The sequence below is a fragment of the Aulonocara sp. 'chitande type north' Nkhata Bay genome, linkage group LG6, assembly GCF_057382095.1.
Source record: "Aulonocara sp. 'chitande type north' Nkhata Bay isolate Kocher_YH1m ecotype deep benthic linkage group LG6, A_spYH_male_GT1.1, whole genome shotgun sequence".
NCBI classification, from domain to species: domain Eukaryota; kingdom Metazoa; phylum Chordata; class Actinopteri; order Cichliformes; family Cichlidae; genus Aulonocara; species Aulonocara sp. 'chitande type north' Nkhata Bay.
In genome coordinates, this window is record NC_141349.1 from 4,637,035 (window position 1) to 4,663,556 (window position 26,522).

The 26,522-nt window shown below is 39.9% G+C and overlaps 1 protein-coding gene across 1 annotated transcript; it reads left to right on the top strand.

The window, feature by feature from the left end:
* The first annotated feature begins 19,514 nt into the window (after positions 1–19,514).
* LOC147327088 (homeobox protein OTX1 B-like) lies at positions 19,515–25,825 on the top strand. The gene is made up of 4 exons (XM_086297472.1): positions 19,515–19,855; positions 21,684–21,875; positions 23,117–23,268; positions 24,463–25,825. Exons 2-4 carry the CDS (start codon positions 21,779–21,781, stop codon positions 25,255–25,257), a joined length of 1,044 nt encoding a protein of 347 aa, XP_086153598.1. The 5' UTR covers positions 19,515–19,855; positions 21,684–21,778; the 3' UTR covers positions 25,258–25,825.
* The last annotated feature ends 697 nt before the right edge of the window (positions 25,826–26,522 follow it).

The window sequence follows — 26,522 nt, forward strand, 5'->3', positions numbered from 1 at the left end:
TGGGAGGGCTGGTGAGTGTCAGAACCAATATCCAGGATGAGTTAGTGAAGATGCTCTCTCATCGCGACCATCAAGATGCTAACAACTGATAGTGTGCTTAGTGAATATCTTTCTCTATGTGTTCCCTATGTGTCAAATTCAAATTCAAATTTTATTTGTCACACACACATAACCATACACAGTATGACATGGGGGTGAAATGCTTGTAGCTGTACAATGCCCGACCATTAAATGACAGAAGAAAAGTTTTACAATATTTTCAATTTACAGTTTACTACAAAAATTTACAAATTAACTTAGGAATTTACAGTAAAGAATGTGCAAATAGCAGAAGAGATTATAAAGATAAGGATTATAAATTATAGGAATTATAGGATTATAGGAAATGTGTGGTGGTGCGTGTGGTGACGTGTGTGAGAGTCCAGTCTTATAGTGACGTGTTTGGGAGAGTCCAGTCCTACACCTGGTTCAGGGCCCGAATAGCCTGGGGGAAGAAGCTCCTCCTCATTCTCTCTGTTTTGGCCTTAAGGGAGCGGAAGCGCTTCCCAGACCTCAACAGTGAGAAGAGTCCATTGTTGGGATGGGAGAGGTCCATCATAATCTTCCTAGCTTTGGACTTGCACCGCTTGGTGTAGATGGACAGCAGGTCAGGGAGCTCTGATTGAATGATGCGTTCTGCCGAGCGCACCACCCTTTGCAGATCTCGTCTGTCCTGCTTGGTGCTGTTCCCAAACCAGGTGCAGATGTTTGCCGTCAGGACGCTCTCGATGGTGCAGGAGTAGAAGTTCTTGAGCACCTTCAGAGGCAGATGGAAGTCTCTAAGTCTTCAGAGGAAGAAGAGACGCTGACGGGCTTTCTTAACCAGGGTGTTGATGTGGCAGGACCATGACAGGTCCTGAGTGATGTGGACACCCAGGTATCGGAAACTGTCCACTCTCTCCACTGGCGTGCCACTGATGATGAGGGGTTTGTAATTCCTCGCCTGCTTTGTAGTGAAGTCCACGAGCAGCTCCTTAGTCTTGCTGATGTTTAGGAGGAGGTTATTCTCCTGGCACCAGGTCTCCAGGTTCCTAATCTCCTCCAGGTAGGCCGTCTCGATGTTGTCGGAGATCAGGCCCACAACAGCAGTGTCGTCAGCAAACTTGACAATGGAGGTGTGCTAAACATAGTGCTAAACATCTGTTTTATTCATTGCAGCTTTAAAAGCCAAATCCAGACCTGTTAATATTGTGACTGTAGGTGGTCTTGTTGAGGATGACACTCTTGAAAAAATGATTCGATTTTTCAATAACTCTCTTTTAGAGAGTATCTTCCTTTTAAACTTGCTGAAATCATCAGAAAAAGTGAAGACTTAGTCATCTTTTGACAGAGTCAAACTGCCTCATTTCATTCCTGCTACTGAAAGAATGATCAGTGTCTTTGACATAATTTTTCCTTTTTAGTAATCCTGCACAAATTGCCCTGTGTTGCAGTTTGTGTATCAGCTATTTGCACTGGATTAATGTGACTTAATGGTGGCAAGTGTTCAAATCAATGTTTATTAACGGTTTCTTTAAGTGTTTAAAGATTAAGTCATTAACATATTGATGAAGTTTTCAAAGTTGCTCAGGGTGGAAAAAAAAGAGTGTTGGAGACCTGGAGAGGGCCTGACACTAGCCACAGAAAAACAAGGTGGAAACAAAGAAAATATTTCTTCAGAGGAAAGCATCAGGCAATGTTTCTTCTCTTTTATAAAATACAACATATCGCCACCAAAGAAAATTTCACTTTACAGTGTACACTATTCTCCCTGGCAAGATCTGGTGATCCGTTCATATTTACTGAGTAATGTCATGTATAAAAAAACATGATTTTCAGCCTTTTTAAAAGAAAGTGTTTTAGCTGTGTTCTCCTTGGGATGTGACACACTCAGCTTAGATTGATTTTCTCATTCAGCAGTGACCTGCTGCAAACCTTTGGCTCAGAATGGTAATTCCCTCTCTTACCTGATAAGGTACCTGATCCATAATAAATCAATTGTAATTAGTTTTATGTTTGCAGGGAATGAAGGAGGGGCTGCACTTTGCTAAGGGGACCCTCTGCTTTTTCGCCCCACCCTACCCACCATCCTTATTTGTTTCTAGCCACCATCATCTGCACACCTGATATCAGTTAATCTCCTGATTATTAAGTGGGGATTATTGATGCAGGAGAAGTGGCTGTATTTGCTGTAGTCTCTTCTGTCGAGGACATGATGCTTTTGTTTGCTCTTCACTGTTTGTGCTAAGGGTTTTATGTGTTTGTGTGTATGCATGCATGTTTGTTTTGTTTTGTTTTGTTTTGTTAGTCCAATAAAAGTTTACTGCCTAACCTTGTTTCACTTTTTATTTTTTGGCATGACATTTATGATTTAACATCCAGTCTGTCAGCATTTTGTCTCAACTAGTCTAAAACTAGTCTAACTCCTGCAGCAGCCAGTTTGTCACATGACTTGCTTGTGTCGAGGTCTGAACATTATCCAGTACTTTCTCATTTGAAAATGGTAGGCAGTCGACCAAATGACTGTGAGGCATACAAAGAGGAGTCCATTATTTTATATGTATTGTTTTACATCTGTATTTAGTACAAACTACATACAGAATCCTGAATCCCTCTTAGTTATGATGCAATAGGTGTAGGTTGCTGGGGGAGTATTTCTTCTTCAGTCACCTTTTTCACTCACTATAGGTAGGGATGGGTATTGATAAGATTTTAACGATTCCGGTTCCATTTTCGATTCTGTTTAACGATTCGATTCCTTATCGATTCTTTTTTTTTAAAAAGGAGAACACTAAAGTCGATTAGCTTAGAACTGTGTTTTATATCTTCTCTTTGAACAAGATAGAAATTTAGGAGTAACGTGGCCTTACAAACCCAACAGTGAGATCTTAAGAGATCCACAGCCTACGGCTCTTCAATGGGGTGTCACAGGGTCCCCAGGAAAAAAAATGTAAATGTAAAATAATAAAATAAATATTCTCCTGTAGCAATAACAAAGTTTAACATAAATTATTCTGTAGCAATTACACAAGAATATCCAGTAATGTCCCTGCCTACAATTAAACACATTCACTTACCAAAGTGAAATCGGGGGCATCTGCTGTGGCAAATGGGTGCAAGCCTTTGACCACAAACTTAGACACTGCTGGGTGACATTCGTCTATCCTGGCCTGAAAGGAGACGCTACCGGTAGACTGCAGTGAGAACTGCCAGCATCTGAGCCAGCCAGACTCTGTCTCTCTCATCATGGTTATCTAAATGCAACGCACAGTAATAGCAGGTTTTGTAATAAGGTAGATCGCGCTAACATAATATGCAATGCTAATTGATTAGTTACCTGCAGTATTAACGGGAGAGGACGTGGAAACGCTACCGCTGCTGCTGGGTTGAGCTTCGCTAGTCCGGAGCGGATCAAAAACACGACATTCGTTGAAAGCAATCGCGTGTTTTTTGAGCAAATGCTTTTGCATATTCGTAGTGTTTCCTCCCTTTGATGAAATCTCTACTTTGCAAGTATTGCACGTTGCCCTGTTGTCATCCTTTCTCATAAAGTGTAACCAAACTTTTGAGCGTTTGTGCCGCTCAGGCGCCGTGTTTCCTACTGGGTAAAAGACGCTACTCAACGTGATGACGTCATTCGGGGCGACTGGAATCGATAAGGGAATCGTTTTTAAAAGTGGCAAACGATTCCAAGGAATTGAAACAGTGGGAACCGGTTCTCAACAAGAACCGGTTTTCGATACCCATCCCTGACTATAGGGGTGTCCAAATTCATAGGCGGTCTACGTGGGCCAGGTCCTCCGAAGGCTGGGTAGGCCGGACGTGAGCGGCTGTGAAATTGGACGGTCTAGCCTTCAGTTTTGCGTCACCAGCTGTCTCGGTGGAGTTTAATAAACTCAGCCGTTTGCTCCTTGCTATCTAAAATATAACAGGACACTGGCGTAAATTCTCGATCATCTTAGACTTCTGTTTAATCAGTTTTCCGTTTGACATTTGTTCAGCTGTATCCTCAGCCAAACCGATCTACTCAAGAACAAATAAAACACTAAAAACAATAACAGTTTTAAGTTTAACCTAAGTAGCGAAAGACCGCAGGAGGTTTGAAAACGATGTGTGAGGAGTTCGCTGTTATCGCCCCGGCTAGCTATCGAGCTGGTGGGTAACAGACGTCTCCAAAAATGTTGGAGTTGTTTTACAAATATGTGATGTCTTGATAAACCAAGCAGATATTTGAAGTTTACACAGCTACATTCTCACCTGAAAATATCTTAAAAGTTTATTTTGTGACCCAGAAAAAGTAATAAGAATAATATTAAAACTAAGTAGCTGTCACCATTGTTGGAAACTGGAATTGGCTGGGCCGCGCTATGAATCCTGGGATATGGTGGGCCACGAAGGATTACACCCGACCCATCCTTCAAATCTGAGGAAAAGGAGGACGCATTTGTAGGAGTCTATGAATTTGGACAGCCTTTGTCACGTCGCTGTGATGTAATCGGTCTAAAAGTGCAGCGTCAGGAGGATGCAGCCTATGAATTTGGACACCCCCTATGTGTTAATAGACCTATCTGCATTGAATCATACTTGCTCTCTTCCACACCATGTCTTTTATCCTGTCTTCCTTCTCTCACCCCAACCAGTCGCAGCAGATGGCCCCGCCCCTCCCTGAGCCTGGTTCTGCCGGAGGTTTCTTCCTGTTAAAAGGGAGTTTTTCTTCCCACTGTCCCAAAGGGCTTGCTCATATGGAGGTCATATGATTGTTGGGTTTTTTCACTGTATGTATTATTGTAGGGTCCACCTTACAATATAAAGCGCCTTGAGGCAACTGTTGCTGTGATTTGGCACTGTATAAATAAAATTGTGCATATTTGATATTATATAGTTACACTGAGCAGGACTTTTGTTCCCAATATTTTTTAGTAACTCTAACACTTTTAACTAACTAAACCAATCAAACTTACAATCACCAATAAAGGACATCAGAAAACAACAGCACATTTTATAGTAATAATAATGACATACAACAGATGGTGTTGGTTTTGTACAGAATGTGACTCCTCTGTTTATCTGGCAAAAATGAATTAATCCAAAGATTGCTCCTCTGGGAAATATGAACTTGTTACAGAGAATTCATCTTGTAAATCTTTGAATCAGTGAAGTGGAAATGGAAGTGGAAAAAAGTTTTGTTTTTTCTTGGATTAAAGATTATATAACAAGTGATCAGTCCCAGGGCATTTACCCAGGCCAACCCCAAAAATTTAATTTGGTCACTTTTAGTGCACTTCAATACAACACTGAATGACTAAAACTGTTTGCAAAAACCATACTGAACTTTAAGGAGATGTTAATTCACTTTCTCCTGTTGTTATCATCATTTAAAATTGTTTTAAATATGAATACTATTCATGTGAGCCACATGATCACTCAATTCAATTAGTATACAGAAACATCTGTGCCGAGTATGTATGAGAAATGGAGTATGAGTTTGAGTAATTTAGCTGTTCCATTTCCATTATCGATCACTTATTGATTCAATCTCTTAATCTATTCCCTTATCGATAGGGATGGGAATCAAGAACCGGTTTTTGTACTACTCGTTAAGTTACTATCATGTTACTCTATAAAATGATCTGAAACTCACTGTCTCATAATTACCAATTAACAATATAAACCTACAGGCTACAGTCCCACCCACCAACACAAATCCCTATCCTAATGAGGACACACACACACACACACACACACACACACACACACACACATATATATATATATATATATATATATATATATATATATATATATATATATATATATATATATATATATATATATATATTAGTAGTTAGGTATGAACACAAAGCCAACAATACGAAGCAAAGATGAAAACCAAACTTTAAAGTGATGGTCATGTTGATTCTACTATAGAAACATGAACAGGTGGAAATGGAGGCTGCAGCCTGACTTCTCATCCCTTTTTTACCTGTTGAAGTTTAGCAGTGGCTGACTTCACCACAAATAACAGCTCACTTTATGACGATGCTGGGCTGGGGTCAGCATTCACTCAGCTTTAAGATTACTCTGTGTTCTTGGCTAGCTTAGCATTAGCATGCTGTCTTCGCAGGTGCTTGCAAGGACCCGAAGTTGTATTATCAGCATAATTGTTACTGTCCTGGAGCAGCCTCCACTTTACCATCATGCTCTCATCCTTTTCTGCGGTAAAAAAATCAAAGTAATATCCTCCTCTTCACACACCGAGGTTAATTATGGAGTTCCACAAGGTTCAGTGCTAGGACCAGTTCTTTTCACATTATACGTGCTTCCCTTAGGCAGCATCATTAGAAGACATAGCATACATTTTCACTGCTATGCAGATGACACCCAGCTCTATCTGTCCATGAATCCAGATAACACACAACAATTAGTTGAACTGCAGGAATGTCTTAAAGACATAAAGACCTGGATGTCCTCTAACTTTCTGCTTCTTAATTCAGACAAAACTATGGTTATTGTACTCGGCCCTGAAAAGCTTAGAAATATGGTATCTAACCAGATTCTTACTCTGGATGGCATTACCTTGGCCTCCAGTAACGCTGTGAGGAACCTTGGAGTCATTTTTGACCAGGACATGTCCTTCAGTGCACATATTAAACAAATATGTAAGACTGCTTTCTTCCATTTGCGCAACATCTCTAAAATTAGAAATATCCTGTCTCAGAGTGACGCTGAAAAACTAGTTCATGCATTTATTACTTCCAGGCTGGACGACTGTAATTCATTATTATCAGGATGTCCAAAAAACTCGCTGAAAAGCCTTCAACTAATCCAAAATGCTGCAGCAAGAGTACTGACAGGGACTAGAAAGAGAGAGCAGATTTCTCCTGTTTTGGCTTCCCTTCATTGGCTTCCTGTTAAATCCAGAATTCAAAATCCTGCTCCTCACATACAAGGTCTTAAATAATCAGGCCCCATCTTATCTTAATGACCTTGTAGTACCATATCACCCTATTAGAGCACTTCGCTCTCGCTCTGCAGGCCTACTTGTTGTTCCTAGAGTATTTAAAAGTAGAATGGGAGGGAGAGCCTTCAGTTTTCAGGCCCCTCTTCTGTGGAACCAGCTTCCAGTTTGGATTCAGGAGACAGACACTATCTCTACTTTCAAGATTAGGCTTAAAACTTTCCTTTTTGCTAAAGCATATAGTTAGGGCTGGACCAGGTGACCCTGAATCCTCGCTTATTTATGCTGCAATAGGTGTAGACTGCTGGGGGATTCCCATGATGCATTGAGTATTTCCTTTTCAGTCGCCTTTCTCACTCAACATGTGTTGATAGACCTCTCTGCTGAATCACACTTGTTATTAATCTCTGGGTCTCTCAACCAGTCACGGCAGATGGCCGTGACTGATGCATCCTTTTCCTTCCCACTGTCGCCAAAGTGCTTGCTCATAAGGTTTGATCATATGATTGTTGGGTTTTTTCTCTGTATATTTTATTGTAGGGTCTACCTAACAATATAAAGGCGCCTTTATTCTAAAGACTGTTGTTGTGATTTGGCGCTATATAAATAAAATTGAATTGAATTGAATATCCACGCTGTAGACTGCCCCACTACTTTCCTTCTCCTTCTGGGAGCTTGAGGGTCCTGCACAGTATCTTAGCTGTTCCCAGGACTGCGCTCTTCTGGACAGAGATCTCCGATGTTGTTCCCGGGATCTGCTGGAGCCACTCGCCTAGCTTGGGACTCACTGCACCTAGCACTCTGAATAGCAGCTGGATAGCGTAGTGGTTAGACTACATGCCCTTGGAGCAGAGGAGCGCAAGTTCAATTTCTGCCTGGGGCGTCTGTATCCAGTAAGGGTCCTAGGCTAGACTATATATATATATGTATATATTAGGGGTGCAACGATATTCGTATCGATATTGAACCGTTCGATACAGTGCTTTCGGTTCGGTACGCATATGTATCGAACAATACAACATTTGTAATTTATTTTATCAACTTTCCTTCTGACGATGCTGTCTGTGTTGAGCGCTCAGTGAATCTGCGTTCGACTACTCCGCCTAGGCTGCACTTTCCAGCGTAGATCCACTGAGCGCTCCACACAGACAGCATAGTCAGAAGGAAGAGCGCAGGGCAAGCTAGCGAGACAGAAGTTAAGCTCTCCTTGCAACAGGCAAATTGAACCTCATTCAGATCTGGCGTTTGGAATTATTTTGGTTTTCATGTGACGTATGACCCTGAAGGTAAGCGAGTCATGGACTAAAGTAAAACAGTATGTTGGATGTGCCGTGCAATGCTCAATTACATTGGTGTGAACTAGTGTGTTAGCGCAGTTAGCTCGTTAACGTGTTGGCCGTCTAGCCCCATGCACGGAGAGATCGGCGGTAGCTCGTTAACAGAGATTTGCCGTGTTGTGGCGTTAAGGTCATTTCAACGAGATTAACCTGAAAGCACTAGTGGGAACACAACGAATATGACTGCACATTTACGCCGACATCATCCTAGTGCAAAGACAAAAACAACAAGCATGCTACTAACTTTAGCCGAGTCATTTAGACAGCTGTTAGCACATGATTCTCCTTATGCTGCTGAGAATATAGCCCAGAAGAAGCGGATAGTATAGCTTTTATTTTGGAAAGAGACATTTCTCTGTAATAAACTCTCTTTTCCAAAGATGAGTGATTCCTCAATCAGATACAGGGCTTGCAATATCGCTAGCCCGACGTCCCGGGGCTAGCGATTTTTTTCAGTCGGGCTACCAAAATCTATCTCTTCCCTGCCCGTCGGGCTATTGTAGGAAAAATATATGTCAATGCTTTTGCATTCTTTCAGAAATGTAGCTGGGTAATTATGTCATTGGCATCGGTGAGCCACTGTCAATATGTGACATATTGAAATCGCGTTTGAATTTGCGCTTGTTTTTTTGCTTTCACTTTGCAATCGTGCGAACTGTGTATAGAGAGCGACAGCACTGATCTGTGAGTGATGATAATTTGTGCACCAATTCCTCTGACATCGTCTTATTAATCGTTAGCTTACTATGCAAACATGACAAGTGAAATCTCCCGCAGCAAGCTTAAACATGTGAGAGGTTGATCGCGCAGAGAATCGCTGAGCTTATGTGAGTCCGTGTGTAAAAGCAGCAGGATATATATTTTAGTTCTGCTGAGCCAAATAAGACAGGTCGGGGTGAAGAAGTGACAGCCAAAGAAAAGCTTACCACAAAACGGAGAAGTTATGACAAATCAGACTATAAGGCAAAAAGAAAGTGCAGCTTTATGGTTTCATGGACAAAAGAATTTCTGTGGCTGCGATATGATGAGCTAAATAACCAGGGCTGTACATAAGTGGTCCGCAGGTGCGCATTCGCTGTCAAAATAAAAAACACGCACAAGGGTTAGGGTTAAATTTAAAAACTGTACTTTTGAGTTAAAATATATATTTATAATTTTAATAAATGACAAATTAAAAATGCATGAACATTTTTTTGTATCGAAAAAATATCGAACCGTGACACCAAAGTATCGAACCGAACCAAACCGTGAATTTTGTGTATCGTTGCACCCCTAATATATATATATATATATCACATGAATAGTCCCTTCATGATGCTTTTCATTGTGAAGACCCCACAATAATACTCAATGACCAATTTGAGCAAGCAATTGGCAACAGTGGGAAGGAAAAATTCATTTTAACAGGAAGAAACCTCTGGCAGAACCAGGCTTTACCCACGCTCCCTAAACCCAGGCTGCTAGTAGAACGTCAGTTGTGTACCACATAGTTGCTTTCTCACCGTGTGAACTAAACTGACTCACCTTCCATCTAATTTTTTGCAACATGTTTTCACAATGGTAAATGGCCTGTATTTGTATAACGCTTTACTAGTCCCTAAGGACCCCAAAGCGCTTTACACATCCAGTCATCCACCCATTCACGCACACATTCACACAATCACTGAAAAAAGCTGCTATTTTGCTTTTTTAATCACGTAATCATTTCCAATAAAGGCCTATTTACTTCAGTACTTCCAGCCATTTATCAGTTTCCTTCCACTTATCCAATTCAAGGTCATAGGGTCCTGGAGCCTATTCCAGCTGTCATAGGATGAGAGGCAGGGTACACCCTGGACTTCATACATATTTTAATCATTCATAAAACCATTAAATTGTTCAGCTGTACTTGAGTTACAAACTAGAACTCCCATAGAAACGGCCCATCATCAAAAATAACGTGAGAAAGTTTTAGGATTTACAATAAAGTAGTCATCACAATCAGAAGAAGCAAATATACCACCCTCTCACCTCCAACATGAAGAAGTGAGGGAGACTTATGATTCCCCAGTTAACAATGTGCCACCATAGTTCATCCCTGCCATTGATTTCTCCTCCATTTATTTCTGTTTTAATTCATGCTCCGGGTCTCTGTATTTGAAAGTTCATGCTCCTCTCTGAAAGACAGATTCATGAATAGAGTCCGCTACTTTTGTAGTCTGCTGCAGTTTTATACAATAAGCTTTTTTAGACGTTCAAAATCAATATTTAATCCTGTGCAGAGGCTAATCCCCAGGACTGGACCATTTGTGAGGTTCTTTGAGCTTTGTTACACATCTCCTGGCAGCTCTGTGCTGCAGATTGATTAGCTGTAGTGCCAGAATCCTATCAAATGCCCAGCCCTGATGATAGAGCAAACTCTCTCACTGCTTCTAGTTGACTGGACTACAAGATAAGGACAAATGGCAGTTCCCTTTTTCGTGTACACTAAGGACAGGGTGGGAGTGTCATGTGCATAAGATCAGCAGTTGTTTGGGAAGGTGTAAATTCACATTTTAGACGGCTCTTTTCCAAACAGTTATACAGTGAGCAGCTAATCAGTCAATCCAAAGACAATATATAGATGACTATTATTACCAAAGTAAAACAGGAAATAACTATGAATACTGAAAATGAGTGAACATAAAACGGTAATGAGGAAGATAGAAATTGAAATTGAAATTGAAAGCACTAAGGAAATGCAAGAAGATAAAGATATGAACAATAACTAACTTGAGAATCAAGCAGAAAATACTTAAACAAGTATTTGAAACCAAGTATTCAAAAACCCTTAATCCAACATCTAGGACCATGAGAAGACATATTGCTCATTTATACTTATCTGATAATCATACAAAGGTTCCAGATCGCCGCATGAATGTCCCCATTTTGTGCTGTTGTGCTGTGATGTGTCAGAACTGACAAATGTTCCAACTGAAAAATCAAGTTATTGATTTGTTTCTAACATTCAAAACAACCCATGAAAGTGCCCTGAAACAATTATGTTTCCTCTGTTAAGGGTCTAATGAGGACCTTCAAAGGAAAACTATTTGGGATTTGGTTTTAAGCACCAATACTAGCTGGTTTATTCAGGGGTTTTTTGTTTGTTTGGTCAGTTGCTAGGTTGGTTAGGGTTTTTTAACAAATAATTAAATAAATAAATACACTCTTTTACACCCTTTTATAACTGTAAATTTAAAAAAAAATTAAAAAACAGCTTAGTTTTCAGCAATGCAGACCAACTATGGACGAAAGATTTGGCCTGTCTAAGCAATGCAAAGTCCCCAGCATCCAACATCAGCATGGAGGAGAGAAAGGCATTCACATTGCTTAGTAATGACGACAACATTATCATCCATCTGGATTGTCCGGATTGAACAATTGTCTGTAATTATCAATCTGTTGGTAGGCAGCTTTAAACACCAAATCCAGAACACTTTGGATTTTTTTGAGAAAATGAGAGATGCCGTTAGGGAGGCAGATGAAACAATGGCCTCATGCGATGTTCTCTTTACTTGTGTTCCAGTCAGTGAAGCAGTTTAAGTAGTTCGTAAGAAATTACAAGACAACCCCAACCTCAGCACCCACGAAGTGTGTTTGCTCTTGGAACTGTGTCTTGATTCTGCATATTTCACATACAAGGGTTGGTACTACAGGCAGAAACATGGGTGTGCCATGGTTTCCCCAGTTTCACTTATTCTGGCCAACTTATAAATGTAAGAAGTGGAAAAGAGGACTCTGTGCTCCAACCCTGGAGCACCAATAAGTCATCGGTTCAGGTACAGTGGCTTGCAAAAGTATTCAACCCCTTGAACTTTCCCACATTTTGTCACATTACAACCACAAACATGAATCGATTTTATTGGAATTCCACGTGAAAGACCAACATAAAGTGGTGCACACGTGAGAAGTGGAACGAAAATCATACATGATTCCAAACATTTTTTACAAATAAATAACTGAAAAGTGGCGTGTGCATAATTATTCAGCCCCCTTTGTTCTGAGTGCAGTCAGTTGCCCATAGACATTGCCTGATGAGTGCTAATGACTAAATAGAGTGCACCTGTGTGTAATCTAATGTCAGTACAAATACAGCTGCTCTGTGACGGCCTCAGAGGTTGTTTAAGTGTCATGGTTTCGGCTGTGTGGCAGGCAGGAATTGGACCCAAACGCAAACTCACGGGGACACGGGGGATAAACTCAAAAAGCACAGCTTTATTGCTGGAAAAGCACCTCACAAGTTATAGAAAACTAAACTGGGAAAAACTAAATATAAAGCTCACCAGAAAACACAAGGAGAATCACACACAGTCATGAGGGAGAACGCGACACCGAACTGAGGGAGACGCGGACGTAAATCCACAGAGGGTTAAGGAGGGAAGTGGGAGCACACGGGGAACACAGCTGACACAGATAATCGTAACAAGACAGGGCAGGAGTGAACACAACATGATGCATACTGATGAGAGACTGTCAAAGTAAAACAGGAAGTACACAGAGGTTAAGACAGAAGGAGAGAGAGAGAGAGCACAGACATAACGGGCTGGGGAAAACATTGAATGAAACACAAGGAGGGGAGATGAGGGCTCACAGATACAGAGGGGCACACAGAGGGTAAAGGTCACAAGGGGAAATCAAAATAAGTAACAACTTAACAGAGCAACCCAGGAACCGTGGCCTAAATGTGGAAGAAGGTGCTCTGGTCAGATGAGACCAACATGGAACTTTTTGCCCAAAATGCAAAACGCTATGTGTGGCGGAAAACTAACACTGCACATCACTCTGAACACACCATCCCCACTGTCAGATATGGTGGTGGCAGCATCATGCTCTGGGGTGCTTCTCTTCAGCAGGGACAGGGAAGCTACAACTGTAGCTTGCCTCCACCAGTGTATGAATGTGAGAGTGAATGAATAGTGGTATTGTAAAGCGCTTTGAGGGGTCCCGAAAAGCACTATATAAATGCAATCCATTATTATTATTATTAAGCTGGTCAAAGTTGATGGGAAGATGGATGGAGCCAAATACAGGGCAATCTTGGAAGAAAACCTCTTGGAGTCTGCAAAAGACTTGAGACTGGGGCGGAGGTTCACCTTCCAGCAGGACAACGACTCTAAACATAAAGCCAGGGCAACAATGGAATGGTTTAAAACAAAACATATCTATGTGTTAGAACGGCCCAGTCAAAGTCCAGATGTAAATCCAATCGAGAATCTGTGGCAAGATCTGAAAACTGCTGTTCACAAACGCTGTCCATCTAATCTGACTGAGCTGGAGCTGTTTTTCAAAGAAGAATGGGCAAAGATTTCAGTCTGTAGATGTGCAAAGCTGGTAGAGACAGACCCTAAAACACTGGCAGCTGTAATTGCAGCAAAAGGTGGTTCTACAAAGTATTGACTCAGGGGGCTGAATAATTACGCACACGCCACTTTTCAGTTATTTATTTGTAAAAAATGTTTGGAATCATGTATGATTTTTGTTCCACTTCTCAAGTGTGCACCACTTTGTGTTGGTCTTTCACGTGGAATTCCAATAAAATTGATTCATGTTTGTGGTTGTAATGTGACAAAATGTGGAAAAGTTCAAGGGGGCCGAATACTTTTGCAAGCCACTGTATGTGGCAAACACCTGGGTGAAAGTCAAATCTCTAATTGCTATGATTTATACATCCAGGGAAACCAAACAACCTCTGGTTAAGCAGATAGCACAAAACAGAAGAGCTAACTCATTAGGCCAGGACTCCGCAGTCTATTTACACCTACAGACAAGTGGACACTCTTTCAATGATGAGGCTGTACACATCCTGGACAAGGGAAAAGACCATCTCTGAATCGAGGAGGGGGCCTAAGGGTACATCTTTCACCATCTTACAATGCTGTGATTGCAACCATTCCCCAACTCTCTGTGAATGGTACTCATGACCATTGATCAGTTGTCACTGATCAATGTTCTTTGATCAGTGGTTGTTAATCAATGGTCATGTGAATTTGCATATTAACGATCATAAAACTGACCTTACAGCCCATTGTTCGTAAGTGGTGCTAATTTCGATCAGTAAGCAAATGTACTGTTTATAATGTTGAGGAAACCTCCAGTCAGCTGAGACTGAAGAAGTTAGTCGGATGAGCGATGACGTTTCTCCCAATGAAAAACGTTACATCCAGCTGAACAGAATCAACTTTTTGGGCAGCTTAACTCAAGCATTATTATTCGTATGAAAACTGAAAAACAATTAGGTTTTTGCAGTGCAGACTTTGAAAAAAATTTATTGTTCCAACTGTTAGCATGCAGTGTAATTCTGACCCTTTGTTGGCATCCAGAATTGAAAATGACGTATTTCCTGTCTCCCTCCCGTCTCCCCAAACAGCTCACTGCAGATGGCCCCGCCCCTTCCTGAGCCTAGTTCTGCTGGAGGTTTCTTCCTGTTAAAAGGGAGTTTTTCCTTCCCACTGTGGCGAAAGTACTTGCTCATAAGTGGTCATCTGATTGCTGGGGTTTCTCTATATTATTGTAGGGTCTTAACCTTACAATATATATTAAGTACTTTGAGGCGACTGTTGTTGTGATTTGGTGCTTTATAAATACAATGTAAATGTTTTATGCAATACTTTGAATTTACTAATAAAACTGGTGAGGGGGAAATAAGAAATTATGCTAGTTTGCCACATTCTGATTGGATGGGACTGATTTAAACAATAAAATCAAAGAAATTCAAAAGAAAGAAAATTATGATGAACGAACTTTTTTTTTTCATTAAATCAAATCAAAGGTGCTTTTATAGGGGGGGGAAGCAGGGGATATTTTTTTAATGACCCAAACCTTTTTCAAGAACTGTAACTTTTGCACTGCAAAGATCACATGCAGTACACACATCTTATTTCTCTTTCAAACAGAGAAGTACTTTAAGGTAATAACCATTTTAAAATAACCATTCCTGGGAAATGCTTCATCACCTTCAGTATGTTTTTTTTTTTAAATCCGTTTACAGGGAGGGTTACAGGGAACTGAATTTGTGCATTCCTGCATGCCTTGCCAGCATTCACATGGTTACCACTGCTACACATTGTTAGAGACATCTGAATGAGTGCTGGCTATGCAAGTTTTAAGGTGATTGCCCGAGGGGCAGTAGAGTGAAAGAGCGAAGAACAGAGCCAAAGGGGGTGTGGAGTTGGAGGGGGCATAATCCTAAAAGGATTGGAAGTCTACCCCCCATCCCACCACTCACCCACACACACAATATACACATGCACACATCCAAGTCATTCCCTCCATACATATCCCTCTCTGTGTTTCAGGGGGTGATGGGTACTGGATGGGGTCAGTTGGTTTTGTGGCCCTGGTGTCTGATTTCTCCCTGCTTGTAAACCCCACCACCCCACCACACCCTCCCTCTATCTTCATTGTTTGCCTTCTTAATGAGAGGGGTGTGGCCATAGGGGCCAGTGACTGACAGCTACATACTCCTCACTCACTGCTCTTCACTTTGTCTCTGTCAGTGTTCGCTGCTGTCTGTTCTGTACCTGACACTGAATAACGAGACATGTTTCATTTCAGGTTTCTGCCTTCTGTCAGTCCAACACCTGGGTGGATTCGTAGCAGTACCGTCAGAGTGTGAGAAAGGACACTTTCTGGAGAGCACAGTTTCTTAAGGGGGAATTAACAGAGTATTAACAGAGAACACACTTTCATGGAAACTACACAGGTTTCAACAGGAGGCACTCGGGGATCCACCCTGACTGCCTCCTGTATATAGATGGGTCTATACTGCTCATGCTTTGGGTTGACTTTTTAAAAGGCATGTTAACCAACGCATTGCCTTTCCATTTGCCAGAATTAGCGTGTGTAATAGAGATATGAGCAAGGCATCCTTTAGCACTGAGGCTTAATCTATTAACATAAAATCAAAAGAATATTTCAAACCTAGTTTCAGAATTTCCCTAAAATTTAGTGATTTAGTCACACAGACTTATACTTGACAAAACCTTAGGGGGTTAACAGTGTTGATAAAGTGCACATTACCAGATTTCTCAGGATTTCTTTTACTTGCATAATGGAAATGGGTTAATGAATAGAAAGGTTTAACTTCAGACTTTAATCAGTCCACTATGTTGCATTTTCTTTAATCAAGCAGAGCATGTTTCTCTATTTGTTTAAAACTCTGGACAACGTGTTTAAACATTTCCCTCCCTGTTTACATTTTGAAATTCTGGTTTTGATTTACAGATTTTAAAAAAACTTTAGTTTGAAAAAAATAGAAAAAAGATAGATGTCCCTGGGCACGGGTCCTCTTTCAGTGCACTTTTTGGAAACTACAAGTTAAATCTTTGAAATACATGAAATCTAAAACTCTTGAGATGCCGATGGCCTGAAAAGAAATGTTGACACATACATGGCTAACGAAAGTATATCTTAGAGTGACAGTGTCCAACTTGACAGATGGACACCTCTAAACAGATAAATCTTTTCATACCTGTGCACGCCCATTTGGTGATCATAAAATGTGTATTCTCTCTGTTACATATGCACATAACCAAAGAGATTGAAAGGTAATCACCAAACGGTATTTATTATAACCGTAGCAACAGCCCCCTCACTCGAGGTGCAATATCACTGATCACACACTGCACCTCTCAATGCACCTGCTCCTCAGATGGCATGTATGTATATGTATGTGTGTGTGTGTGTGTATATATATATATATATATATATATATATATATATATATATATATATATATATATATATATATATATATATGTGTGTGTGTGTGTGTGTGTGTGTGTGTGTGTGTGTGTGTGTGTGTGTGTGTGTAAGCATGTATGCGGAAGTATGTACACACGCATGCATATATGCATGTATATATACATGTATGTATGTGTATGTATGCAGGTGTATGAATAAGTTGTACATATCTTTCTTGTGTAAATGTAAATCTATCTGTGTTGTTATGTAAATACTTACTTACGCTATTGTGTATTTCACACGGAGAGATGCCAAACTGCCTTTTATTGTTCTTGTAACAGTGACAGTAACAGCTTTTCTATTCTATTCTATTCTTATCAGATTTAGGGTTGTGGTATCATACAAACTGTGTGCCTAAATGACATGATCTATAAATCAATATTGCAAAAATATGTTTAAATTTATTGGTAGTCTTTTCTGATATTAAAAAAATATATATGTAAAATGTAAAAAAAAAAGGCTTGACTGCTTTTAAATATAACAGATAATTTTAAAAGATTTTTTTAAACTGTGTACTTCACAGTATAAAATCGCTGTGTTAACTGCAGATGGTCTCTTGAGCTTGAGCCATCACGATATCAGATTTTCATATGATTTTTCCACATCATTGTGCTGATGAAATAAATCATATTTTTCTGTAATATGTCTGGGAAAAATACTAATGATGCTCTCAGTCAAATTTATCTTTGTTTACTGTGTGCTGTCTGTTTTTGGGGAAAAAAATTAATTAAACTCAAAATACCTTTGTCTGGTAAAAGAGTCTATAACACATCCAAAAAGGACAGTTACATGATATTTTGAAAATTCAATATAGGTCAGTACATGTAAAACATTTCTTGTAGTAGCATCTCCTCAATGTAATTGTCCTGAGGAGGTGTTACATAATCACATTCTCATCATACTGAGAAATTTCCAGAAAAATATATGAAAGACAAACTGCAGATCAGCTGTACAGACTCATTTCCTGTAGCGTAAGAAAACAGTTCAAAGACCCAAAGCTCAGTAAGAACTAGATCACTCACACTTACCACAGCAGTTTTCTACAGATTATCACATGACACAGTCTTGGGGAAATAATGCATTAGAGAAACAATCCTAAATTTACATCACCTAAGACAATGCATCAGATTAGAAGATTTTTATACAGTTTTGCCTCTTACTGAGGCAATTTTTCAGTATTATCAAGTTTTAGTATTGCTTACCTGAAAGTCCCAGCTGGGCAAGAACTGAGGAAAATCACAGTCATAGCAGATAGTGTGTTTTAGTTATCCAGGATCACGTGTTCTCCCCCTAAAATCTTCTCTGCACACTGAAGATTTTAGGGGGTTTCTGCCCTGCCTGCATGGAAGGTTCTATGTGAGATTTTCATATACAAGGTGGGAAAATGTGCAGCAACCTAGCCAAAGCCTCCTCCATGCTTTCTGATAACCTGGGGTTTTATGCATCTTGCTTTTAATAAGCACCAACACCACAGATGAGAGCCTCTCCAAACTTAACCCCCACCTCCAACACACACACACACACACACACAAACCTCTTCAAGCTGCTTGATCCCTGGATTTACGGGTTTAGTATTAAGAAAATACTCCTGCAATTTGGGATTAGACCCACAAAAACCCTCCACAACAATGATTCCGTCCATTTGATATCTTGATACTAGTGATCAATCCCTGGCTTTGTCACCTTCGTCAACAGCCAATTTCCGGGGGAAAGCGATGAGATAGATTACAAACTTGTTCATACTCATTTACCCAAACAACATACCGATTTTATTCTTTTTGATTATTATTCATTTTTTTTCCTCAAGGCCACAAGGCAGACTTTCTCCATTAACATAGATTATTTGGTTATTTACTTGATGTGTTGTCAATAGAAGAACAAGGTTGTTTGAGATATGCTTGTGATTAACTCGGAATAAAACAGGTTTATTTTTTTCTATTATTGCACCTTAAATGAAACACTACAATGTTTTTTTCTAATGTGATAGTTAATAGTTTGTTTATTTGTGTTTTCTTTCGTTTAACTGTTTTTAAAAGCTCTGCCATTTTTATTATCTGATGGAAATTCTTTGAAGTAAATATTAATGCGACCTAAGTGTGAAACCATATTGGAAATGACTTAACACTCAAAACACTACGCCTAATAAATATCAATGTTTTTCGTTACTCTTCAAAGCCAGATTAAAGCTAGCGTTTAATTTAATGAATGTTAACATTATTTGTTATAAATGTTTCTTTAATTGTATCAAGGTTCCATCTCAGGTTTTGCACCTGAATCGTGGTTTTCTCGCTGTAATGGCAGCCGAACCACTCTCCAACTTTCTGACCTGAACTTTTCACTCATGTCACGTGATGTGACTTAGATTCGCAAGGGGCGGGCTTTTCGGTGTCAAACTCGGGGGCTGGTTGGTCGCTGTCGTGGCTTGTATAGGCGCAGAGTGCCGTGATTGGCTCGCAGAAAGAAGGCCCGTGTGCTTTCTGGGCTCATAGAAGCTAGGGCCCTAGAGACGTTCATTAATCTCCATCCGTCAGCGTCGGCTGGAGACAAAACGCTCGCGGAAGAGAGAAATAAGGCCTATTTTTTAGTTTTTGTTCATTTCTCCGTACGCATTTGTTTAACAGATCGAAGACAGGTGTGGTTTTCACGTGGAGCTTCCGAACCTTTTTTCTTACCTCTGCCAAATAACAAAAAAAATTGCGCTTCATGAGGATATTTTTCTTGAACTTTGGATCTTACTGTTTTGACACTTAAAGGGAATTTTAAAATAAGGAGCCCGAAGAAGGTGAGACTGAAATGTGTTCCTAATTTTAATTGTTCTTAATGATCTATTTTTCTTTTTCTCTTCGCTTGTGAACGTGTCTTTCTTTTTCCTTTTTGAATATGTAATCGTTTTATCAACGAAAACTAGCTTTAAAAGGCAATGTTTAAAAACAAGTCAGTCAATCAAAAAATATAATTATTTATCAATGACATATTTCACAACTTTAACAACACAAAACTTTTAAACGTATCAATCGCTCCAGCTAAAAGTTGTTTTGTTTTTTGTTTTGTTTTTTGAGGGGGGGGGGTCTTACTTTCTATTCTGTCGGTGGACTTTCAGCCCGCAGCCTACCAGTTACTTTCCTGATAAGGGCACTCTGCTAATTGTCGCACTGTTGACCTAATCTAAATTGTAATGGAGTTCATTTGCACACAAGTTTAGCATTTACATTGCGCGGTTTGTCTGCTTCCTGTGGTTATGGAAATAAGTCGGGCTTTATTTGGCGCTTGAGGCCTCAGTTCAGATCCAACAGGAGGCCCGCGGCACCTTCCAGGTGCTGCCAAACGGACCCCAGTGGATTTTGGAAATTCTGAGCCAATATTTAGCCCCACACTAATGTAGACTCGAGTTTTACAGAAAAGGATAAATGAATCAAATCCAACATGATGGATATTCCCTGTAAATTTAGATATGGAAGCTTTCTGTATTTTATCATGTCTTTATTGTTATATTTTCTTACCCCAGTTTAGGTTATGTTACTTATTTGAACTCATTTTCAGCGAAAAGCAGTAATGTTACATGTGTCCGATGATTACGTGTGCCATTTTGCGCATTCTTTTTTTTTTTTCAGAAGAACTGCTGGAGAAATACAAAAGAAATAATAAAATATGAGCTAGAACAGGAATAGCAAATACTTCTTTTTTTAATTTATAATATTAAGATCTAGTGAGCAACCACTTAAGACTCTGATACTTGCAAAGACGTCTGCTTGAGAAAAAAGTTCATTTGGACTGACGCAAACCTACGTTGCTGCAGATCGATTTTATTGATCTATTGAATTAATGAAATCATAATGAAGATCTGAGTGATAACAGGGCTGTTAAAACATCCTGGTGGATGTTTAAGAAAAGTCAAAAATGTGATTACTAGATTAATAGTTTAGCGGGAGTTTGAGGTTTTCTTTATGAGAAAAAAGAATTCAGTTTCCCCGTAAGCATTTTTTGGGGCGCGGGGCGGGGGGGGGGGGGTGTCTCTAAACTGATGTTATCTTCCAACACGGGCAAAGTTCAGGCGTTTTGTAACACTTTGTTCCAGTTTATTTTACTGCTGGAGTTGGGGGGTTTCCCCAGCACAAATATGTGAAAAGGTTCATATGGTATATGGTTTGTGTTTTCCTTTAAAGCTTCTTGGTGGGTAATTTGGTTTCCAGTGATTATTATTGTTCATAATACATTAACATTCATGGGCTAAAATGATTTTAAACGCCCCAAATATAAAATAAAAATATAAAAAATCAAATGTTTAAATTGACGATCAATATTGTTATACTTTTTCTAACAGCATGAAATTGTATTTGTGTTTTTCGTGTTTTCAGAGTGTTAAAGGCTGTGATTAATGTTTGGGGTTGTTATTATTATTGACAGGCTTCTCCCCAAAGTCAAGTTTTGCATCGTTTCTGCGTGTGTGGTTTTTTGTTGGTTGTTTTTTTGTGTTTGTTTTTTGTGAGTTTTATTTCTCAGCGAACAGTTTTTTTTTTTTACTTACGTGATAAGCTTACGAAATTACCTCTTTTCAATAAGTTTCTTTTATTATGAGTATTAATTGTCGCGCATCTGCGTCTCACAACCAGAGCCGGACACAGGGGAGCTGAACACTCGACAACCGGGAGATCTACACCTGCCCTCTCCGTCCAGACTCCGGTCTCTCCTCCCGCTTGCTTCTAGCATGATGTCCTATCTCAAACAGGCCCCGTACGGCATGAACGGGCTGGGCCTGAGCGGAGCTGCCATGGACCTGCTGCACCCGTCTGTGGGATATCCCGGTAAGGATCCGTGAGCTGCAGGGTCGGTGCCAAACTGACGACTACGTGAACTGGAGATGCAACATACTGAGACGGGGAGGGAATCGATTCACCTTCCTATTCCATGAAAAAGCATTATAAAATTATCATTTGCCGCCTGTAACATAGAAATGGAGCCGCAGTTAGAAAGTCCATAAATATCAGTCTCAGATTATAGCAAAGCAGGAGAGGCGTTTTCTCTAAGTGCAGAAGTGGATTAGTTAACTCACCAGGACACCAGAACATCTGACTAGCGCGCGCATAATATTCCTCCACGCTTTTTTTCTATTTGTTTAGCAGTTTTCAAGCTTTAACCGTGCTTTAAAACAAGTTGTACAAACTGATGAAAGACCTCTTTTTAATTTCAAAGACTCTGACCTGCACAGGCCCATCTGCTCAGTGTCCTCCTCAGTCATGCTGGTTACCCCGATCGCTGCAGAGACTCTATACTGTGAACTGAATAAACTGGGTGGCAGTGGCAGATATGCAGTGGCATATCTGGGATATGAGTGTTTAAGTTTTTCATTATCAGACTGTAATAATTAGACTTATAGTTCGAGTGTATTACTAGTGACATTACTGGGTGGGCCCGGACCCCTGAAGCCCGTGTTAACGCTGGTTAGCTGTGAGAACCTAACGCAGACTACCGCATGAGTTTCAGCCAAATTATTCCCAATAATATCCTTATAATAATAACCAAATTGCCATAGCCTAAAAAGTGTTTTGCTTCAAGCTAATGGGAGGTTTGGTTTGTTTTCCGTTTTCGTACTGCTAAGCAGTGAGTGTAATGATTGTGACAGATCCCTGCTAAGCGTCATATTATCGTCCTTTAACATTTTTGGAATTTCGATGGTGAATTTGTAAGGAGCACTGTTATCTGGTAAATGTTCTTATTAGATAAATTACTTTGAAATCCAAAAGTGAAACTTCAAGACCGAACTTTGTCATTGCTTTATTTCGCAGTACTTCGCAAGACCTTAATATGATATTTCATACAGGCCTATCACTCCCCTTTGTCTCGATTGGAGGAAATGCTTATATGTCAAGATTTAATTAATCTTAAAAAGGAATATAACTTCTGCATCCAAAAATTAAAAGCAAAAGACTTAATGAAGGTGCGATATGCTCGAGGTTTGGAAATTTGTAATTTGGGACGAGCAAACTAGTATTATACGGTATTCAATAGACTTCAGTCCAATACTAAACAAGCACTTCGTTTTCAGCCAACCCGCGGAAGCAGCGCAGGGAGCGAACCACCTTCACCAGGACTCAGCTGGACATTCTGGAGTCGCTGTTCGCCAAGACCCGTTACCCGGATATCTTCATGAGGGAGGAGGTGGCGCTGAAAATTAACTTGCCGGAATCAAGAGTGCAGGTCAGCCACACACAAAACCTGTTTCCTGGTTTAGAACTTAAATGTTTAAATGTAGGACAAGAAAAGGCACTTCCATGCACCGAAGTTGTCGTTTTACATTTCGTGGCACCTTTCGATGGATTTTTTAAAACCTCAGGCATCTGCATGATTGTGAGAAAAGTCTTTAGTGTAAGGGAAGGATTTGGCTGGGCTGTGGCAGAACGCAGGGCCACCTTTTGATGTGGTGAGCTTTCTTTAAAGAAGGCTCTGAAAGGTTTTCCATGGGTGGCTTTAGCAGCCCTCTGCTGGGATTATAGCATATCTGGGATATGACACTATGACAAGCCCAGATATCTGTATTATTATTTCAGCTGCAGTGGTTGATTTTCTTATGGAGATTTGCATTTAAAAAACGCTTTTTAAATTGATGTTATAAACCACAAGGTCATAGAACACCATTTTACATTAATATACTCATCGTATAGTTGTGACCATAAACGCCATCACAGGATTTATTAAAATAAAATGCGATAAAAAGAGTTCTTAGGCAGTTAATATAGTTTAATGCAATCTTTTGAACATTATGAAAGCAGTGTATCAGACTTACAAGATGTAATGTTTCAAAACTGATAATTTATTTACATTTAAAAATCAAAATATTTTAGAATACTTTTATTTATCAGCATTTTCCACTTTTTACAAAATATTTTCTAAAGCATGTCATCACTTATATACATCACCACAGCACTTACTGAAGGAGGCACCAGACAAAAGTTTAAAGTTAAAGATGTCGCTGGCATGCATCAGGTATTTTTAAAATATCATCAACACTGGACATTGCATTCACCACAATTTATAATTTACATAAACATCTTAGTGTTAGATGCCTTAAATCTTTGGCAAGTTTGAAAAAATGAGTAAGAAACAGATTTGTTTTTAATTGTTTTTGTTTTCATAATTTTTATTCATTTCATTCGAAATATTTTTAGTGCCAAAAACATCCCATATTTACACATTCTAAAGATTAATTAATTAATTTATGTATTTATTGTGCAAGTGTGTACAAGAGGTAAGGTGGGATTACATGAGGAAGTATAATAACAAACAGCAACAGCAAGTGTTTCCTTCATGCTATTTCAGCCAGGTTTTACAGTTTGTTATTTCTGACCTGGTGCATGCATGACGATGACCTTTTGACCTCTTCTCCTTTCTCAGGTCTGGTTTAAGAACAGACGAGCCAAGTGTCGGCAGCAGCAGCAGCAGAGCAGCAACAGTGCCAAGGTAAAACCACTGAAGAAGAAGTCATCTCCAACCAGAGAGAGCACTGGTTCAGAGAGCAGCGGTCAGTTCACTCCGCCAGTAGTGTCCAGCTCCTCCTCCACCTCTTCCTCTTCATCCGCCTCCTCTTCCTCATCTGTCTCCTCTGGTCTAAGTGGACCTGGTCTTATTAGCACATCTACCTCCATCACCGCTCCAGTGTCATCCATCTGGAGCCCGGCACCTATCTCACCAGCACCAGCACCGGCCACTCTGCCTGACCCTGCCGCCCCTACCAGCGCGTCCTGCATGCAGCGCTCTGTGTCATCATCTGCGACAAGTGGAACGTCGTCCTATCCTGTTTCCTACAGCCAGACAGCAGCAGCGTACAGCCAGGGATACCCGGCTTCAGCATCAGGTTCCTATTTTGGTGGCGTTGAGTGCGGCTCATACTTGGCACCCATGCATTCCCACCACCACCCGCACCACCCTCACCAGCTCAGCCCAATGACTAGCAGCTCCATGTCAGGACACCCACATCATCACATTGGCCAGACGTCAGGACACCACCATCATCACCACCACCCACCGCACCACCACCAGGCATACAGCGCACCCAGCCTCGCCTTTAACTCCACAGACTGTCTGGATTACAAAGAGCAGACAGCAGCTTCAGCCTGGAAACTCAACTTCAACGCCTCCGACTGTTTGGACTATAAAGACCAGGCCTCATGGCGTTTCCAAGTGCTGTGACTTCCTGTATTTTGTTTTCTCTTCTGTGCTTTTAAAGAAGTATTTTTTTTTGTTGTTGGTGGTTTATTTTTGGAGATCCTTTAAAGTAAAAGTAGTGACATTTGAAAAAGGAAAAAAGTTTAACTGTGAGCCAATCAATATAATTTGAAGCCTCAACTTTGACTGTGTGCTTTTCAGTGGAGTGATTCATCCAGGATTATTTTTCTACTCCAAGATTCAAGACAAACTGACGCTATACCTTTTGAAGGCCTTTATTAGTGAAACTTCAATGGAACATTTGTTATAGTCCAGTCTGGGATTGCCACACAGATCATTCTTCAGAAGATAAACACATCCTCTCTGAGATTAATATACACTGGACTTTTGAGTTGGCTTTTCTTAGATCTGAAACAGGATGCTGCTATCATTTTCCAACATGATTCTTGTTGAGGAACTGTGGGTATTTTATTTTGGAGACTTAATTGCAGCAATTGTTTGTAAGGTGAAAGATTCTGCTATTTGTTCTCTGCAGAGGAAAGAAAATTAAAAATGTGAATTTAGACACGCAACGTTAGTATTGCATTGAAATTTGAGAGATGTACATTCGTGTCTTTATAATAAAGTCTTGTATAAACATGAACAGTCTAACGAAACTTTTATTCCTAAATAAAGAATGAATCTCATCAACTTTAGCTAGTGAACAGCAGTTTAGAGTATCACACAATAACTAGCTTAGTTTTAAAATAAACCAGGCTAAACTGGCTAAACTGGTTTAAAAGGTGTAGATATGGTCACATGAACAACAGTTTGAACATTTTACTTGTTTTATTTATGGTGTAAGTTGTTGCTATGGCACCAAAAGGCATTTTTTTATGCTTGGTTGAAAAATATTGCTTTAAATTTTTTTTTTTTTCAGAAAGATTTCACCAAGTGTTTTATTTTTCATTTATTCTATTTAATTTATACATATTAGCACCTGGAAACTTGGCCAATCATTTCACCATGAGCAGGAGATGGACTAAATGCCTAAAAAATGCCTTATAGAAAAAATAATGGAATTATAGAAGCAGCAAATGAATGCAGCACCCTGAAAGTAAATCTCTGGGGTGTTGCATTTAAATTTAAGATCATTGTAAATGTATTACAATGTGTGTAATTTGTTACATCGTTTTTTACATAGTTTGGTCATAGTCCTGACAAAGAACTACGAGGAACTCGAGGACATTCAGTGAGTCAGTGATAAAATATGTTTCAGAGTGAGCCATGAGAAAGTTCAATTCATCTGA